This window comes from Tasmannia lanceolata, unplaced genomic scaffold (genome assembly GCF_043159265.1).
Source record: "Tasmannia lanceolata isolate RefF3 unplaced genomic scaffold, GAP_Taslan_0.1 ptg000023l, whole genome shotgun sequence".
Taxonomy (NCBI): Eukaryota; Viridiplantae; Streptophyta; class Magnoliopsida; order Canellales; family Winteraceae; genus Tasmannia; species Tasmannia lanceolata.
In genome coordinates, this window is record NW_027518700.1 from 27,304,305 (window position 1) to 27,323,665 (window position 19,361).

At 41.0% G+C, this 19,361-nt stretch overlaps 1 protein-coding gene and 1 long non-coding RNA gene across 5 annotated transcripts in view; both read right to left on the reverse strand.

Annotated features, from left to right (window-relative positions):
- Nucleotides 1–400: 400 nt before the first annotated feature.
- LOC143856470 (uncharacterized) overlaps nucleotides 401–19,361 on the reverse strand; it is a 55,038-nt gene continuing 36,077 nt past the window's right edge. The window contains exon 5 of the long non-coding RNA XR_013238214.1: nucleotides 401–565. This is a non-coding gene — a long non-coding RNA (uncharacterized LOC143856470). The remainder of the gene's footprint in view (nucleotides 566–19,361) is intronic.
- On the reverse strand, nucleotides 9,108–13,690 carry LOC143856594 (zinc finger BED domain-containing protein RICESLEEPER 2-like). 4 transcript variants are annotated; one of them, XR_013238286.1, is made up of 4 exons: nucleotides 10,837–11,241; nucleotides 10,432–10,750; nucleotides 9,514–10,345; nucleotides 9,108–9,367 (listed from the first exon to the last, which is right to left on the reverse strand). XR_013238286.1 is itself a non-coding variant. In XM_077366860.1 (3 exons), exons 1-3 carry the CDS (start codon nucleotides 11,230–11,232, stop codon nucleotides 10,245–10,247), a joined length of 816 nt encoding a protein of 271 aa, XP_077222975.1. In that variant the 5' UTR covers nucleotides 11,233–11,241; the 3' UTR covers nucleotides 9,109–10,244. The 4 variants fall into 4 exon arrangements, 1 of the variants encoding a protein (XP_077222975.1); XR_013238285.1 differs by having other exon boundaries at nucleotides 9,109–9,649; nucleotides 9,818–10,345; XR_013238287.1 differs by lacking the exon at nucleotides 10,837–11,241 and adding exons at nucleotides 12,596–12,656; nucleotides 13,573–13,690 and having other exon boundaries at nucleotides 9,109–10,750.

Genomic DNA, 19,361 nt, shown 5'->3' on the forward strand with positions numbered 1-19,361 from the left:
TGAAGTCCAGTACTTTTCAAAAAGTACAGTGGGGCCCACTTCATATGATTAAAAAAAATGCTCATTCTGTAGGGCTATAGTGTAAACTAGTTGTAGTCCCGTCCATCGCACGGGGCAATGGCAATGAAAAAAATTATGATCTTGAAAAAGAAAATTCTTCTAACTTAACAGCAAAATAGTCCAATATTTGTTTGTTCTTTATTTCCAACTCTTTGGATAGTGAAATTCTGTGTTTTTTTTTGGAACCATTTTAGTACATCTTTTTATTGGAAAAGATGTATTACCCGTTCTAATAGACAAATTAGTTCTCTTATTGGTGTTGTCAGGTCTTAAATGGTCTAGGAATTGAGTTGCCAAATTACACGACCAAATAAAATTCTAACCAAACATTTCTCACAATTTTCTAGAAACTATTAAATTTCACCATGAATATGACTGAGGAAAGAAAATACATTTAAGGAACATTCTTCTAGGAATTTTCAACAAATTGTGATCCATCAATATGCACTAATTGCAGTTTCATGTTATCATCGGCCTAGCTGCAATCAAGCTGGGGCGTTCCGCTCTTGCAATAACCACAAATATATGGCGATGAGTCTTGTACAAAAGGAAAAAACTCAAATTGAAAAAAAAACATTAAAGGCACCAATACAGACAAAACGGAAGTAAGATTTTTAAAAAAGCATAGATGAAGAATAAAATGAAAAAACAATTCTGACATTAGGAAATAAACCAAGTTAGTGAAAAGCAAACTCTAGAACATAAACCCTGATGGGATATAAGAAAAAGCTCCAATTGCCACACGACATGTGGCACCATGGTAAACCCATAAAGCCCTCTTTCCCTAAAGGGTATTACAGTCATTGCACCATTCCAAAGAGGGAATCATGTATTCCCCTCACCCAACCCTAGACCTACGCCTGTCCAAGGGCAAGGAAACATGGGCAAGACTTGATCCACTAGCAGGTTGACACCTGTCCTTAAGGGTAAAATGGTAAACTAACACCCAAAGCCCTCATTATAAATAGCCCTCATAAAGACAAGGTGGGGGACTCGAATCCCGAGAAATCACTATTCATTGCTTTGACAGTTCAGTTTCACTAACTTGAGTGTCGAAGTACCCGTTTGGAGCATGGACTCCGGGTTGGCCTTCTGACCTCGTGTGTCACTGTGCAGGTCATTGCCTCTCAACCAGTTCAGCAATCAGGATTCGCCAAGTCAGCTCTTACGTCACTGCCTTATCTGTTACCAATTTTGGGCACAACAGATTGGCGTCATCCGTGGGACCATGAACAAAAAGCCGTTCTAAGTCTCAAGAAAAATGGCAGGATGGAAGAATACCTGAGCACCCCCTATTCGGGTGGTTCGAACAACACCAAATCAAGCAACTCGAGGAGAGCGACTCGCCTCGCGGGTCATTATTCCTCCGGCAGTTGCGGAGCCGGGCCCCGCTTAGTCGACTCCCGTCTCGGCTCCTACGCCCGAGCAAATTCAGACTCTTTTTCAACAAATAATGACACTGGTCGATCAGTACAAGAACTTAGTTCAACAGGTCTCTCAAGGCATTCCCCCTGAGGTCTCCCAACCCCCAGAGGTAAGGATGGATCCGCCAGTGGAAGAGCCTGCGCCGCCCCGTCGTGATCAGACTCATCACTCTCACTTGCGACGTGACCATCACTCCAGAACAAGGCATGCGCAGACAGAACCTCATCGACAATATCGGTCTCGATCGGTGCAACGACACCGGCCTCGAGCCGGTCATGCAGAGCAACAGAGATCCGGTCGTCACAGAAGGAGTCCGGAGAGCCGCTCAGATTCAGCGGCAAGCCCCACTGTAGAAAGGAAAGCCAGACCATGTAGTCGGACAAAAAAAAGAATTGATCCCGTGTTGCAAAGGTTTGAAGAGATTGACCACTGAATCGAGGAACTGGCTAAAAATCACCATCGGTCCTCTATGAAGCCATTCTCCAACGGACATCCTTTCACATATAACGTGTTAAACGCACTAGTACCAAAAGGGTTCAAAATGCCTCCGGTCCAACAGTACGATGGGACCACGGATCTAATAGATCATTTGGAAACATTCAGAACCATGATGCTCTTGCACGGAGCCTCTGACAGATTCCTCTGTAGGGCATTTCCAACCAACTTGACGGGAGCCGCAAGAGATTGGTACTCCCTGATCAAACCAGACTCTATAGATAGTTTCGAAGAATTCGATGACGACCTGGTCAGGCACTTCATGAGCAATCGAAGGCCGCGCAAGACCTCGACGTCGCTAATGGCTCTAAGACAAGAGGATGGGGAAAGCCTAAAAGCATTTGTAAGCCGATTCAACAGAGAAGCCCTGCAAGTCCCGAATTTAGACCTTTCGCCGCTACAAATGCACTCCTTGTGGGTGCAAAGTCAATCGAGTTCCGCTGAACTGTAGCTCGCCAAAATCCCCACTCGTTGGCAGATCTTATGGTGGGGGCGGAAGAGTACATCTCTATAGAAGAAACGTTGGCAGCCCTGGACTCAGGGAGGAGAAAAATTTCAGAAGAGGAAAAGAACCCTACGAAACGTAGGGACGATAAGCCCTTGAGAAAGGAGAGAAGCCCCGAAGAAAGGGAACAAAATTTTACGCCCCTCAATACATCAAGGACCCGCATACTGGCCGCAATCAAAGAAGAAGATTTCCTTAAATTTGCCGGACAAAATGCTGACAAAAGGAAACAAGCGTGATAAATCTAAGTATTGCCGGTTCCACAAAGACCATGGGCATGACACCAATGAGTGCAGGTAGCTTAAGGAAGAAATCAAATTACTGATTCAAAGGGGTTATCTCACGAGATATGTTGAGCGTGGTGGTGACAGAAGAGAACGTCAAGAGAGAAGCCCTCAAGGCAGGAAGAGCCCCCAACGACCACGGTCACCCCTAGCCCGTCGCAACTCTCCCATTCCTCTCAGCCCGCGGTGTAGACACCCCATTTTGACCTGACCCCCAATTTCCCCCAAATTCGAATAAAATCTTGAAATTGAATAAATTCCCGAGGAATCGAACCCAAATGCGAAGAAACCCCAAAATTTTATTGATCCACAGTGTTCACTAATTGGTACAAATTTCCCCACAGGTTGTTCATATCCCGAGAGGGTCCCTGCAATTTTTCAGAAAAAATCATACAAGAAATGGAAGAAAAGACAGGTTGAGTTAGTGCGATTATCAAGCACGGCTATATTGATGTCATTTGTGAAAAGGGGTATGAGTTATCTAACCAAGGGTCCCCCAGATAAGATGAAGGAAAATGATATATTTGTCCCTCTTATTACCCTGGACAGCCCACCCACCCCTTTGCCAAAAAGAGTAGTCATAATCCCACTAGAAGGGGGCTGTCCAGATAAGAATGTGGTTGCAAATATGTTACTTTTTTTTCTATAAAAAAGGCTGTCTAAGGAGCGAACGGGGGGTGTGACTTTATCATTTCCCATCAATTGGCCAACAATTAGAGTTTCTTAGAAGGGTAAAATATCCCTCTCCAAAAGGGCATTATTGAGAATTTATATTGCTTTCTTCCCAAGTAATGAGCATAGGCCATTGGATCAAAAGGGTGAGGTGTAGGGCAGGATTAAATTAGAACATTCTAGGTTTCTAGGGTTTCTAGGGTAGTATTAAAGCAAAGGAAAGAGATGGACAGTTGAGAAAAGGAGTATGATGGATGGAGGGTTGGGATTAACTAGGAGAAAAAAATCCCTAGCTACTTAACCCCAAAAGAGAGCTCGTGGGAGGGGGAGGGCTTTTTATTTTTATTTTTTAGAGGGCAGCCAAGGAGAGAAAAGAGCAGAGAGAGATCGGAGAAGAAGAAAAAGAGGGCCGAGCACTCCCCTTGCCACCGGCCAAGCCACCACCACAACTTTCTTCACCAAAACCCATCTCACCGAGCCTCCATAATCCCCATATTCTTCCTCATCTCCATCGCACTCCCATTTTCACCCCCGAAACTCACCTCATCTTCAAACCCTATTCTGTTTCCTCTTCTCCGACCACACCTCGTCAGAATCCAACGAAGCCACCTTACCAGCCATTCATCTCCGCTACCACCTCATCCACCATCTTCAACCCGCCACCTCAACCCCGCTCTAACTCCCAGATTCGTCTCAATCCATAACCCCATCTCCTCTTCTTGTAAGCCCAATGGTTCCCACCTTGGCATTCCCATCTTCTTTTGATGATTCCAATACACAAGTGATTTTATATCACTAATGTGTTTTGATTGTCTAAGTTGTAGATCATGATTGTATATAGACAAGATTGCTTGGATTGAGGCCAAGAAGCTCTCATTGGACCACGTTCGGAAGGCCAAAGACATCGGAGATCCAAGACGCATGAAGACCTGAAGCAATTGAAGATCGAAGTCGTTTTAGAATGTAAAGATCCAATCGTAGTTTAGGTGTTTAGAGGCATAAATAAAGTTAATCTCACACACCCTAAAATGTTTAAGAGATTGTCCTTTTGGTGTTCCAACACTTTGGAACCCTTATAACAATCCCAACTTGGTGTAGAGTTGGAAGCCCAAATGAATAAAGAAACAAGAATTGAAAATCTGCTGCATATAGGTTTCTCGGAACTCCGAGAGAATTCTCGGAGCTCCGAGCTCGGAACTCCGAGAAATTCCTCGGAGCTCCGAGATTTGGTCCAGTAGCTTTTTTCTAACTTCTGTTTGTATTCCCGGAACTCCGAGAGAAATTCTCAGAATTCCGAGACCACTATCTCGAGAAGAAATTATTGCCGTTGGGGAGTTTGCCAGATTTACCACTATGCCCTTCAAACGGTCATATTTGGTTTTTCTATATATATGGGTATTCTAAACTTCCCATTCATCAATCCTAACACTCTAAAAACCTATTGGAATATCCTAAGAGTGAATCAAGCTTGTTTATGCCTCTCATCCTCTAGATTTAGGATTTGGATCATTAGGCTCAAATTTGTACATCTTCTACAAACCTTGTAAACCCTTGTGAGGGATTTTTTGTTTCTTTATTTCTTTATCAAGAAGATTGTATTTGGGCGAGTGTTCGGAGAAGCGGAGCCGACTCTCCATGGTGAGGATTGCCACCAAGGTTAAAGGCAAATGGAATTGTAATCGGTACCGATCTTTGCTGAAGTTAAGAATATCAAATAGTGAAGCCATCAACGGGTTTGGTTGGTGGAGTGTAGGCCTCACGTTGGAGGACCGAACCAATTTAAATCTAGGGTACACTCTCTCTTATCTCTTGCTTTACATTTGCATTGCACTTAGGATTTAACTTGTGTGCTCAATTTTCATTCTTGATCTCTTAATCTTCAAAATTGGGTTAGAAGTTTTCAAAAGATTAAAACTTGTTAGGAACCTAATTTTACCTCCTCATTAGTTGCCATTAGAATAGTACTCGGGCCTACCCTTGGAATTTCACTTGGTATCAGAGCCTTGGCTCTTAAAAGATTTTCTTTTCTTAAAATCTTTGAAAAATTTGTTTTATAAATTTAATAAGGGAAAGATCATAAGATCATTGGCAACCTTCTAATTGTGAAATGGCAAACATAAATGGAACCGGACTTCCGAAAGGCCATTCCACAACTGGACCTCCTTTCTTAATGGGTCAAACTATGGACATTGGAAGATAAGGATGCGCATCTATCTTCTTTCGATACGCTTTGGCATATTGTTGAAAATGGATACACTTTGCCTTCCAAACCATTTGAAGAATGGAATGTTGTAGAGAAAAGGCATGCAAATTTAAATTACAAAGCTATAAACTCTTTGTTTTGCGCCTTATCTACGGAGGAGTCTAATAGAGTAGCTCTTTTTGATTCCGCCAAGGTTATTTGGGATACTCTTGCCGTTACCTATGAGGGAACATCACAAGTCAAGGATTCCAAAATAAACTTGTTAAAGAGCAAATATGAAATGTTTAGAATGGGTCAAAATGAAAGTATTTTCGAAATGTATACCCGATTTTCTAACATATCAAATGAATTAGCTAATCTTGGTAAATTTTATCCTACTGATGAGCTTGTGGGTAAGTTGCTTAGGTCACTTCCTCCACATTGGGATCCAAAGATCACCGCTATACAAGAATCAAAGGATCTCAAGACGCTAACCATGGAGGAGCTTGTAGGATCTCTTATCACTCATGAGATGCTCCTCACTAACCGATAAGAGGAGAAGAAGCCAAAAGAAAAAGAAAAAGAGAGTAGATCCTTAGTACTCAAGGTGAAAGCAGACTCATCATCCTCAAGTGAGGCAGATAGTGATGAAGAAGAAGCTTTGAGAAAATTCAAAAGCTTATGGAGAAAGAAGCACAAAAAGGATAAAAAGAAGAAGAAAATGAAGTTGAGGGAGTTATAAGATGCTATAATTGTAAGAAGACGGGTCACAAGAGACCGGAGTGCCCTCTTCTCAACTCATCTTCCTCAAAGTACAAGGGAAAGAAGAAGGATTGGAAGAAGAATAAGGGTCTCGTCGCTGCTTGGGATGCGTCAAGTACGTCGGGCAAAAGTTCAAGCGAAGGGGAAGCTAATAAAGATGATCTTTGCTTCATGGCACTCACCCATGAAGATGAGGTAAATTCTAACCCCTCTTGTAATTCATCAAGTAGTGATAGTGAAAACATATCTTATGATGAATTGTGCATTACTTTGCATTCTCAAATTTCAAAAAATAAAGTTCTTAAAAAATCTATTTCAAAATTAGAAAATGAACTTGATATTTTAAAAAATGAGTCATCTTCTTCCATATCTAAATCTCAAGCACAAATTGAAAATTTTAAACTTGAGATTAAAACCCTTAAGGGTATTTTGGATGAGAAATCTTCCCAATTAGCACAATTTCATAATGTGGCAAGCTCTTCCAAATCTTATGAAGATGACACTAATGATTTTCTAAGTCAAATAACCCATCTTCATAATGAAAATGCAAGGTTAAGATTATGTCTCCATGGATTCCTAAATGGTGATAAAATTATTAACATAATCTTGAAGAAGGTTAGTCATAGACCTAATCATGTGTTTTATGATAGGACTAGTCTATCTAACCCTCATGTTAGATGCCATTATTGTGGAATCAATGGTCATTACCAATTCCAATGTGCATATAAGAATAGGGATTCTGGTGGAACCAAGAAAGCGTGGGTTCCCAAAGCCCCCATATGATTCTCTTCATATGTTCTTAGATTAGGGGCTTGCACTTAAAATTGAATATCTTTTTATGGTTAATTAAATATCCCCTCTTGTGTTGAATAAAAACTTTAAATAGGGGGAGTTTTATGTTTGTCTTTTTCCTTGAAAAAGGGGGAGCTTAATTTTGAAAATTTTATCCCTTTGATTTTCTTTTACCCCATCTTTTTTATTGATGCCAAAGGGGGAGAAAAATCTAGTGTAAGGAAATATATGTGTGCTTTTATTGGAAAATCTCTTGTGCTTGTCATCATCAAAAAGTGGGAGATTGTAAGCCCAATGGTTCCCACCTTGGCATTCCCATCTTCTTTTGATGATTCCAATACACAAGTGATTTTATATTACTAATGTGTTTTGATTGTCTAAGTTGTAGATCATGATTGTATATAGACAAGATTGCTTGGATTGAGGCCAAGAAGCTCTCATTGGACCACATTCGAAAGGCCAAAGACATCGGAGATCCAAGACGCATGAAGACTTGAAGCAATTGAAGATTGAAGTCGGTTTGGAAAATCCAAGGTCCTCCTAGGGTGTGCATTTATTGTTGGGCGGCTCTCTTGGAGAGGATTCAAACTATTGATTTCTTGCGAAGAAGGGGTTTTTTGATTATTGACCATTGCGCGCTTTGTACCGAGGCGGGGAGATGACAGACTTAGAATGTAAAGATCCAATCGTAGTTTAGGTGTTTAGAGGCATAAATAAAGTTAATCTCACACACCCTAAAATATTTAAGAGATTGTCCATGTGGTGTTCCAACACTTTGGAACCCTCATAACAATCCCAACTTGGTGTAGAGTTGGAAGCCCAAATGAATAAAGAAACAAGAATTGAAAATCTGCTGCATATAGGCTTCTTGGAACTCCGAGAAATTCCTCGGAGCTCCGATATTTGGTCCAGTAGCTTTTTTCTAACTTCTGTTTGTATTCCCGGAACTCCGAGAGAAATTCTCGGAACTCCGAGCAAATCTCTCGGAACTCCGAGACCACTATTTCGGGAAGAAATTATAGCCGTTGGGGAGTTTGCCAGATTTACCACTATGCCCCTCAAACGGTCATATTTGGTTTTTCTATATATATGGGTATTCTAAACTTCCCATTCATCAATCTTAACACTCTAAAAACCTATTGGAATATCCTAAGAGTGAATCAAGCTTGTTTATGCCTCTCATCCTCTAGATTTAGGATTTGGATCATTAGGCTCAAATTTGTACATCTTCTACAAACTAGACCTGGCAAACGGGTAACCCGTGCGGGTACGGGTACGACCCGTGCGGGTACTGACCCAACGGGTACGGGTAAAAAATACCCGCAATTCTGCGGGTAGCCATTTCATGTACCCGGACCCCACCCGGGCGGGTGCGGGTAAACCCGCGGGTAACCCGGAAAATTTTGTAAATTTAACAGAAACTAAGGTGTTGTTCTGTGTGCTTATGAACTGATGTCTACTGTCTAGCCATATCCGCTTCAAATTCAATCCCTTTACACCCATACTGACAAGAAAGATCACATTTTCCCTTTTGAAGAAAATCCTTCCATTCATTAATAAGTCCATTTGTTGGGTCTATCAGATCTACACCATCCAGTGGTTGGCCATACAGTCACATCTGGTAACAAGAAATATGGATTTTATATGGTGTAAGCCCGATACATATAGTCCAGTATTAATCAAAAGGTACTGTACGGTCCATCCAAACCGTCCATTTGATGGGCCACAATGGAAATAGGGCTGTGCCCAACTTATAATATGCCGTTTCTCCATAGATCAGTATGGGAATGATTGTTTAGGCACAATCTATTTGTGGCCCATCAAATGGACAGTTTAGATCACCGTATGGTATGGGCTTACACTAAATAAAAACTCCTGCTTACACTTACACTGGTGGCTTAACAGAAACTAAGGTTATATTACAATAAATACTAATTGAACACAAGCAATTGTTGCATGAACAAAAGATGTAATTGATATATGCAGAGCATAAAAGCTAGTAGAAGAATACATTTCGTCCATCATTTCACCATAAAAGTGCCTGTGACAAATTAGACCAAAATCAGAAAATTTGTTTCCAATGAAGACAAGGTCCCGTTGTTCTAGTTTTCTAGATAACTTTGACAAACACCATAAAAGCTGAGAACTTCTCTTATTTCTCATTCCCTGTTGCCATTCTTCAAAGAGCTTCTGCAAAACATGCAAAATATTAAACTACTTCATCTCCTTCCAATTTTCAATTCATTGTTTTGTGTCACCCCCAAAAATCTTGGTGATGTAGACAACATATACAGTGGATGAGAAATCACGGCTGTGGATGGTCTAAGACTTTTGACCTGAGCAATGGCAGAGTACCACTTAGGAGAGTTAGGAGACATGCATATGGCACTGAAGTATTCAGTTACCGATTTTCTCACCAAGCCAATGCTCTAAAACTGATTCTCTTGCTATTGAGATGATCCCTTTTAATACCTAAAGCATGTGAATGGTGCATAAATTTACATTTAAGTCAAGCAACCCAAAAAGGTGGGGGTTTGGAAAGTAAATAAATAGAAATAACATCAGTAACTCAAGATAATATATAATACACATCAAAGAACACATTAATGAAAATGAAAATAGAATAGCATATGAAAATACCTTCAGTCTATTCCAAGTACAACGGGCATCCTGAAAATTCCACTACAACAGGCAACTTGAAAATTCAAAATTAATTGGCCAATCTAAAATAAGATGCATAAGTCTACTACAATAGGCAACCTGAAAATTCCACTACAACAGGCAACCTGAAAATTCAAAAGTGATTGGCCAATCTAAAATAAGATGCATAAGTCCACTACAACATCCAACAGGCAACTTGAAAATTCAAAATTGATTGGCCAATCTAAAATAAGATGCATGTGGGAGAGCTCTTATGTGGAATATCTCCAACACTACAATAGGCTTCAACACCACCAGATGCATGTGGAAGAGCTCTTGTGCATAGGTCTACATCTTACAAACAAAACAAAGTTTATGCAACCGCACGATAACATCAAACAAAATGCAACCAAAGCGAAAGAAGTTGCTATATCCCTTCCATTCCATCGACAATTGAGGGGTCTCTTGTTTCCGAAGTGCCATCTTCGAAAAATTTCACCATTAATTGATCATCACTCGGACCTTCACCTACATTTACAAATATAAATAATGAAGTAAATATTATTATAAAATGAATAAATGTTGTGTTGTTATAAATTAAATTTTACACTTACTTTGAACTTCATAGCCAAATAACCAATTTCGAGAGCAAATCAAAGCTTGTGCATTATCCGGACTAAGCGTGCTTCGATATTTTGTGAGGACTTTAGCTCCAATGCTAAAAGCCGACTCGGAAGCAACAGTGGTTATTGGTATGCTCATGATATCACGTGCCATCTTACATAGTATGGGATATCTACTACGATTGCTTCTCCAATACTCTAAAATATCCAAAACTTGATGTTCTTTGGGATCAAAGTCTGGCTCCTCCAAGTAAAGGTCTAATTCCGACTTCTTGCTGACATTTCGTCGTTTTCTATAATAGTCATATTCCTACATCATTGCAATTTTTATATCAAGTACAAAAAAAATTGAAACTTAAAAAAAAAATGTAATGCGACAAGAATTATGTAACTTACACAAATATCATCGGTGAAGGAATGAGTGCCATTAGTCCCAACCGAAGTGGTATCTTTATCGTGCGTGGAATATTGATCAACATATTCTTGAAAAAGTGAAAATAACTTCCCTTTGAGAAATGACACTTTTCCCTCCGCCGTATGTGAATCGATCTTATTATAGCAAAATCTCACAAATTCAAACTTGTACCTAGGATCAAGAACAACCGCCATGGCTAGAACAATGCTATAAGAATCCCAATATTTCTCAAACTTTGGGTACATATTTTGAGCCATATCACTAATAACTTCATCTTCACACATCATCTCCTCAAATAGACGCAACTGAATTCTCCACACACATATAAAGTACAAGTTTGCCATTGGGTACTCGGAACCGGATACAAGATTAGTCATCTCCGCAAATGGTTTCAAGAATTTGGCAATTTTCACCCCTCTTTCCCACTCCTCTTCCGATGGACAATAAATATAACCCATTTCAATAAGATCATAATGGACGAATGCAGTACGAAATTTGATGGCGCATTCAAGCATGAAGAAAGTAGAGTTCCATCGAGTGGGAACATCCATGCGCAAACCCATTGAGGTCACAATACCAACTTGTGCACAACAATCTGCAAACTTCCTCAACCTACCCTCTGATCCTTTCACATACCTGATACTATCTCTAATCTTTTGTATCGCAACATTAGCAATTTTCAATCCATCTTGAACAATGAGGTTCAAGATATGTGCCGAACATCGCACGTGAAAAAACTCACCACCACATAACAAAGAATTTTGAATACGAAGTTGATTCTTTAATATGTCTTGTAGATTATCACAAGTAGAAGCATTATCTAATGTAAGAGAAAATACTTTTTTTTCAATTCCCCATTCCTTCAAGAATTGAAAAATTTTCTCCGACAAAAGGAAACCAGTGTGTGGAGGAGGAATGTGATAAAAATTAAGAATTTTACTATGCAAACGCCAATCCTCATCAACAAAGTGTGCCGTAAGACAAATATACCCATCTTGTGTAATTGATGACCATACATCCGAAGTAAAGCAAATCCTCCTATCAAATTTACCCAAAGCAAGCTTAAGCTTTTCTTTTTCCCTCTTATATATTTTCAAACAATCAGCTTTCGCCGTGTTCCTAGAATATGGTTTGACATCTAAATTCAAATAACTATGAACATCTCTTGTACCTTCATGTTCAACCATTAAGAATGAGTAGTTATGCTTCATTATGGAAATAGCCATTTTCTCACGGTAAGTCTCTTGACAAATTTTTAACTTACGCAATTTCATCCCTTGATCAAATAGCATTTGGTCTACATCCATGCTCATATGCTTGTATTTTGCACATTTAGTGAGATGTTTCCTCAAATTTGTGGTACCATGACTATTACTCCCTATGGCATAAGATACAACTTTGCACCACTTACATTTTGCCCTTTCTTTTCCAGAAGAATCCTTATATTTCTCATAATCATCCCAAATAGTTGCTTTTTTATTTGAAAGAGTTTCACTAGCCGGAGGATTTTCACTGTTAGACAAATTATGAAGCAACAGATGGCTATCATCATCATCATTGGACAAATTGGCCACACCAATAGTGGGATTCTTGTTCACAGATTCCATTGAAATTGAATATCCTATTAGAAATTTATAAACAGAAATCACATATAGAAACCAATAATAAAAGTCCTCTTACACACACACAGTAATAATGTAAGAAATTGGAAAAAAAAATGAAAGAACTAGGAAGCTATACCTGTCACTTCCGTTGCGACGAATAGAGAGGGACAGTGAGATAATAACTTTCTCACTACAGACTTCTGTTGAGAAAAAGTATTTGACACCAAGAAGTGTTATCAAAGTGAACAAGGAACAATGAAAAGAATGGTTGGTAGAAAAATAAATGAACAATAATCTTTAAAATATTCAACTGTATGATAGTTAATCAATGACCCGAACCTATCAGTAATCAGTGATAAGGGAGGGTTTTTTTATTCATATTGGTACCAATTCGGGCCACGCTTGAGTTTTTGAAGAACGAATGAAATATTGTTTATAGAGAAAAATTGATTCTTAGCCCTATGCCCCTATTGCTCTGCTTATGCTGGGCAAGAATTTTTCGAGTTTTATTAGCAGAATTTTGGTTATGTATTTCGGTTGTTTTGATTTCGGTTTCGGTTGGGATTGAAACAAAAGCCGTCATTTTGTGTTGGTTTCGGTGAAAATTTAAAATCATGGTTACATAAACCTTAAACAACTTAGTAAAACTAATTATTTCTTGGGCATCTTAATCCCCCCTTCACCCTCGGTTATAAAAAAAATCGAATTGAATGAGTAAAACCACACTTCACGATGGCAGTCAAATAAGTGAAGGGACTATTCACAAAATTGATGGTTTATAATTGCAGGTTCATTTTCATGTCATCCTTCATGGATCACGGATTCCACATCTTTAATTTTAGGAGATACTATAACTTCAATTCTAAAATTTCTTGTACATAACAAAAATAAGGGTTTTGACTAGGGTTGCAGAATGCAACAACGGCATCACGTCATGGTTTAGATTAGGGTAAAATTACAGGACATTGAAAGCCTAATACCCAAAGTCCCGTAAAAATACAGACAAATTAGATTTAGGGTTTGTGACAGATTACAAAAAAACAGATAGGTAGAGGAGGAAATGAAGCCTTAAAGAAAGAGAAGGATAGAGAGAGAGAGAGAGAGAGAGCTCACTTTTGCAAGAGACAACAGCAGATTAAGGGTGTGCTGCCGTGCTCGAAGCTCGATTCCTCGAACAAGGCCACAAGGGTTTGGTCTCTAAAAGGGCTTAAAACCTTTGCAAGAGACAACAACAGCAGAGAGATGGAGTTTCAACGAGGGTTTGGTGACTTGGTCTCTATTCTCTAAAAGGGCTTAAAAGTTAAAAGTTAAAACCTAAAGTCTAATTTCAATTTTCATTTTTTGTTTTTTTTTTTATGCTACGGGCACCCGCTGGTTTACCCGGCCCGGCCCATTTTTGACGGGCCGGGTGGACCCGCGGGTCCACTTCAAACGGGTCACTAGTAAGAGACCCACACCCGCAAATTTGCGGGCGGGCTGGGTGGACCCGCGGGTGCGGGTCACTTTTTGCCAGGTCTACTACAAACCTTGTAAACCCTTGTGAGAGATTTTTTGTTTCTTTCTTTCTTTATCAAGAAGATTGTATTTGGGCGAGTGTTCGGAGAAGCGGAGCCCACTCTCTGTGGTGAGAATTGCCACCAAGGTTAAAGGCAATTGGAATTGTAATCGGCACCGATCTTCGCCGAAGTTAAGAAGATCAAATAGTGAAGCCATCAACGGGTTTGGTTGGTGGAGTGGAGTAGGCCTCACGTTGGAGGACCGAACCACTTTAAATCTCAGGTGCACTCTCTCTATCTCTTGCTTTACATTTGCATTGCACTTAGGATTTAACTTGTGTGCTCAATTTTCATTATTGATCTCTTAATCTTCAAAATTGGGTTAGAAGTTTTCAAAAGATTAAAACTTGTTAGGAACCTACTTTTACCTCCTCATTAGTTGCCTTTAGAATAGTAGTCGGGCCTACCCATAGAATTTCACTTCTTCTACCCCCAACTCTCAGTGCTGGCCCTCCACCATTTCGTCATCACTGGCAAGGAGGAAATTGCAGAGGAGAAAGCTAAGTTCGGGAGAGGGAATAGAACAGATTTTGGGATTTTCTTGAGGGAAGAAAACCCCTAATTCCAGAGAGAGAGGTAGAGGAGAGGAAGGAACCACCGGCCAATTACCTCATCCACCATCATCCGATCCCACTCCTCCTCCATAGCCAACTCTCAAAGGATTTTCACCATTTTTTTCACCACTATTTTCACCTTCCTTGCCACCAAAACCCCTTTTCTACCATCACCTAAACCCACTTCATTTTTCCTACCATCTCTGTAAACCCCCACCATCTTCTCCGACTAGGAATCCGGCCAAGCCACCACCACCACTATCTTCCCATCTCCTCTCACCACCTCCAAAACCATCTCCACTTCAACCTAAACCCATTTCAAAACCCACACTAAAACCACCTAGATCCAAACCCACTTCAAAAACCATTTCACCAACTTCTTCTTCTCTAACCCTCCATCACAGCCACCCCTAAACCCTCCTCCATTTTCTTATCCTTCTCTCATTTCAACTATCTTCTCTTCCTTCTTTGCTTTGGCCATCAAACCCAACCCTGTCTCCATCTCAGAAACCACCATCTGCCCCTCTCCATACCACCAGCCACCATCTCCACCACCACCTTCAACTTCCCCTGTTTCTACCCTTTTCCCATCTCTAACCTCCATCTCTAGCTAACCCACGCTCTTCACTACCCAAATCCAGCTCATCAACACCCATCTTCACCCCTATTGCCTTCAATTCGACCACCTCTATCCTCAATAGCCTCCAATCCCCACTACTTTGTCAATACCCAACTCCGTTTCTACTCTTTGCAAACCCACCTTCAAATTCCAGTCCAAATCCACATCAAAACCGTCAATAGATCTTCCATTTCACCTCTCAAACCCATTTCAAAAACCATATTCAGACCCATCTCACCTACAACCATCTTCTACCTCCACCCAACCCCCATTAACGGTGCCCTAATCAGATCTTTGTCCTCGATCAACACTTCCATCTTCACATAAAAGATATTCATTCAAACCCATTTCATTTCCTCTTTATCTCTGTCCATTTCCACCTAGGTCTGAGCCACCCCCATCAGCGCCATAGTTATCACCATCGTTGCCGGTCCCAACAAAATTTTGGTCGCAACTCCGGCAAGGTCGGCGGAATCCGTCATCTCTGCAGGTCACTACAATCATTCACATTTCCACCCTTACAATCGTTCGTCTCAGCTTTCTGTGGATAATTTTGGAGGAAAGAAGAACAAGGAATTCAACCGGTCAATTACTCATCTCTTTCTTCTTCTGCTCTAAATCGCAGCATCGCAACAATTCAAAAGAGAAGGTAATTTTTTTTTTACTAAGCTTCATATTCTTTGATTCAACTCTTGTGTTTAACTTGCCCTGCCATGATCTGGATCTCTTGATTGTGATTCATTTTTTTTCATCCTCTGTGATTTTTGGGTTGGTTTGTTCTGATGTTCAAAGAGAAAAACAATGACATATATATATATATATATATATATATATATAATATAAAGAGGAATGATTTTAACACAAACATGTTTTGATACCCAAATTCTCAATCTTTGCCCCACTTCATCAAAGTTTTTATCTCATTTTCTTTTATTGGCAAGTTGTTACACTTGGATTTTTGCTCTGTTTTGCAAAGCTAAAGCCTCCAAGATCTCTTCTTCCATTGTTTTAATTTTCTTCATCATATAGTTCGGACAATTTGTTTTGGGGCTTACACAACGGTTTTCTCTCATGAGCATTTTATTCTCTACATTTGGTCTTACACACCTTCTCCCATTTGCGCCAGAATTGAGGACCCTCAGTGTGTCCATTAGAGAACAGAGTAATAAAGTTTGGTCATTGGCTCAGGCGTTGCCTTGGGTGTGGTCATTTTAATGTGCACGGTCGGGTGATGTGCGTGAGGAAATGGCTAAGTCCGATCCTTGATTATAGTGTTATTGCGACCCTATGGTCCCCTGCATGTTTATTTGAATGGTTAAGACATAGGGTTAGGTGTTTGGTCTCATTTCTCTCACGATTTCTCGGAACTCCAATTTTCGGAAGCCTTCGGTCAGCTTAGGCGATGACGGAATGCTTCTTGAGCCAACCCCTTGCCCTTCATATCCTTTTTCCCTCCTTAGAATTCTTACAAGGTGTAGGGGTTTCCCTTCTTTCCGAGGTCATCATTCCCTATAGGATTCAGGGGTTCAACCTTGTCTTCTTCTGCGGGTTCACTCTCCGCACGTTCCTTGGGATACTCTTTGCATTTCAGGATTCCATCGATTTTGGGAACTCATCGTCAGGTTTAGGCGACGATGAACGGAAACCTCCTGAGCCAAAACCCCTTTTAATCAAAGGGATAAAACAACAAAAATCTAAAAACATCAAAAACAGTTTTCGAAAAAACTGTTTCGAACTACGTTGGCTTGATCCCTTCCACAGGGTACGTAGATAGCTTGGGTCCACCCAAGTTCAGTTAAACATTTTAATAAATATTTTCAAACATTTTCAAACCTTTCAAAACAAAAACAAAAATGGGCAAGGATGGTGATTGCCAGGTCACTCGGAGCCCTCTTTTCATTCTATTTTCGATTCTGATCGCTGTTTTTCGGTTTACATCGGTTTTTCGACGTTCTATCAGATTTTGAGATTGGTGACGATATAGTGCGACCCCTTCATAGGGATTGTCCTCGCTGAGCACAACGATAGGCTATGACGACCGCAAGACTTGTCCGATCTTTAGCCGATCAGGATCGTCGGGCTTGATTCCTTTAGAATCGTCCCCTGAGCCTATCTTATATCCCCTTTTCTTTTCCCTGGCATTTTTGGTCCTCGCATACCGTCGATTTTCCGATTTCTTCCTCTTCTAACATCTTTTAGCTCATCTCTTGTACAGTTTCACATGCTTATTTGCATGCTTAGCTGTAACATTTATCTACTTACTTATCATTATCATATGTCTAGCTGTAGCTATTTACTGCTTTCCTGCTTATCATATCTGCCATATTACTTTCTTAGTTGTAGCTGTGTATGCGGATGTTACTGCTTTCCTAGATGTGATGATTTAGGATCAGATGCGATGAGTTAGGATTTGGATGTTTATTTTCTTTTGCCTATCCTCGGGTCATGCATGCTTAGATAGACGTTTTCTCTGGAATACTCATTCCCACTTCACATGATTTTTGCCCAAAACTCTTCAAAGTTAATTGAAAATGGCATAAGAGACCAGGTGCTTGCACTTGAGAGAATTGGGGGTGCTCTTCGGATCTTCCTCATTCGTCACCAGGAATGGACCTTTTGTATCTCTGGTTATCCATTGCAACAAAGTATTTTATGGGGTTCCAGGACCGGCTCCCCTGGATGGTGACTCTGAGTTATTTTACGTACGTCTTGGTTTCGAGGCTCCTGTCTCCGGATCAAGAGGTATCTCATACATATACAACGCCACCCATGCTGTGAGTGGCATCATTTCGAGAGTTCCTTGGTAAAGCACTCCTTCACATAGTGGAGATCTTAGAGGATTGACGGGGGATCTCGCGTCCCTCGCTCACCGTCCTCGGGATCGGGGTCCACACGCGGTCAGAACCACAACGATCACAACCTACTGGAGTCATAAACACTATTATGGGTGGCCCGACAGGGAAAGGAAACTCATCGGCAGCCCGCAAAGCCTACGCTCGGCAGGTCAACGCGGTCCATACCAGCCACAAAAAATTGAACGTAGAAAATGATATCTTATTCTCAGATGCAGATCTGGACAACTTGATACTCCCCCACGATCACACCTTGGTCAGAACCATGCCTGTTGCTAATTGGGAGCTAAAGAAAATCTTGGTGGATAATGGGAGTTCAGCGGACATCCTCTATTACCGCGCCTTCAAGCAAATGATGATCGGGGACGAACGCTTAAAACCAGCGAACTCAGATTTGTTCGGATTCTCTGGGGAGAAAGTCAAGGTCGAGGGACAGATCGAACTCCCCCTCTTGGTTGGAGAACCTCCCCACTAGGCCTTCGCGATGGTTAATTTCTTGGTAGTGAGGGCCACTTCGGCCTACAACGCTATCTTAGCAAGACCTGGACAGAACCTACTCCGCGGCATTGCCTCAGCCTACCATCAGAAAATGAAATTCATAACACCCAACGGTGTAGGTGAAGTGAAAGGCGACCAGCCTCAGTCGAGGGAGTGTTACGCGACCGCACTAAAAGGAAAAAAATGCATCGGAGGCATTATCGATCGAGTTGCAGGATTTAAGAGATGAAACCCGGACTACGACAAACCGACCAGCCGAAGACTTGGTTCCAATCCCGTTGTATGAAGATGATCAAGAGAAACTGGTCAACATAGGGTCAATATTGACTGACGATCCCCGCGAAGAATTAGTCCGGTTCCTGCGAAAAAATGCTGACGTATTCGCTTGGACGCCCGCCGATATGCCCGGGATAAATCCCGATGTTATTGTGCACAAACTCAGCGTTGACCCCACTTGCAAGCCAGTGAAGCAAAAAAGAAGGCATTTCACCCCAGAGAGACAATGAGCGATTAGGGAGGAAGTGGAAAAACTCCTAAGGGCTGATTTCATACAGGAGATCAAGTACCCCAACTGGCTGGCGAATGTGGTCATTGTGAAAAAAGCCAACGGAAAATGGAGAATTTGCATAGACTTCACCGATCTGAACAAAGCCTGTCCCAAGGACAGCTATCCGCTGCCCAAGATTGACCAACTGATAGATGCCACCGCGGGGCACGAGCTCCTAAGTTTTATGGATGCATTTTCTGGATACAACCAGATTCGCATGTATGAAGCTGATATCCCTAAGACTTCGTTTGTAACCGACCAGGGGATATACTGCTA